Raw genomic sequence first — 695 nt, forward strand, 5'->3', positions numbered from 1 at the left:
AGCGGGGCTGAGGAAGGGGCACCCCGAGGCCGGGATGGGTTTGAGCGGGGTGTTCCCTCACYCCTCCCGCAGGGCTCCGGCCGTGCCCGTGGGGAGCAGAGCGGGCCCGGGCGGGGRTCGCGCACCGGGCGGGAGCTGTGGCGGGCACAGCACGATTCACCCCGGGCCGGAACGGGGAAGGCCGCACAGCGAAAGCCGCTGGAGCGCATCCAGGGCTCGGAGATCCTGTTCGGGGTGGCCCCGTGCTGGCTGGCGCTGTCCCGGGCGCGGCGGGCGCTGTTCCGGCTGTTCCTGAAGGAGCAGGCAGCGGGGAGCTGTCGGCCCGTGCTGGCCGAGCTGGCGCTGCAGGCCGCGGCCCGAGGGGTGCCGGTGCTCAGGCTGCCGCCCCGGGAGCTGGGAGCGCTCAGCCGGGGCCGGCCCAACCAGGGAGTGTGTCTGGAGGCTGCCCCGCTGGGCTTCAGGAGCCTGCCGGACAGCGAGGAGCCGCGGCCGGGCCGGCAGCTGCTGTGGCTGGCGCTGGAGCACATCCAGGACCCCATGAACCTGGGGGCTGTGCTGCGCTCCGCCTATTTCCTGGGGGTGGACAGAGTGGTGGCGAGCCGCAGCAACAGGTACGGGCTCCTGCGGTGATTGCTGCCTTCCCTCTGCATCCCACCAGCCCGCATCTCAGCTCTGAGCAGGGGTCGGGATGGGGG

General features: G+C 73.6%; 1 protein-coding gene across 1 annotated transcript; it reads left to right on the top strand.

Annotated features, from left to right (window-relative positions):
* Positions 1–6: 6 nt before the first annotated feature.
* Positions 7–630, top strand: LOC130588299 (rRNA methyltransferase 1, mitochondrial-like; the record flags this gene model as incomplete). The annotated part of the gene is made up of 1 exon (XM_057389238.1): positions 7–630. A coding segment is annotated over one exon (624 nt), but the record flags the coding sequence as incomplete, so codon positions are not given.
* Positions 631–695: the final 65 nt, after the last annotated feature.

Source organism: Malurus melanocephalus, unplaced genomic scaffold (assembly GCF_030028575.1).
Source record: "Malurus melanocephalus ecotype Western Australia unplaced genomic scaffold, MMel_1.1 scaffold_4205, whole genome shotgun sequence".
Taxonomy (NCBI): domain Eukaryota; kingdom Metazoa; phylum Chordata; class Aves; order Passeriformes; family Maluridae; genus Malurus; species Malurus melanocephalus.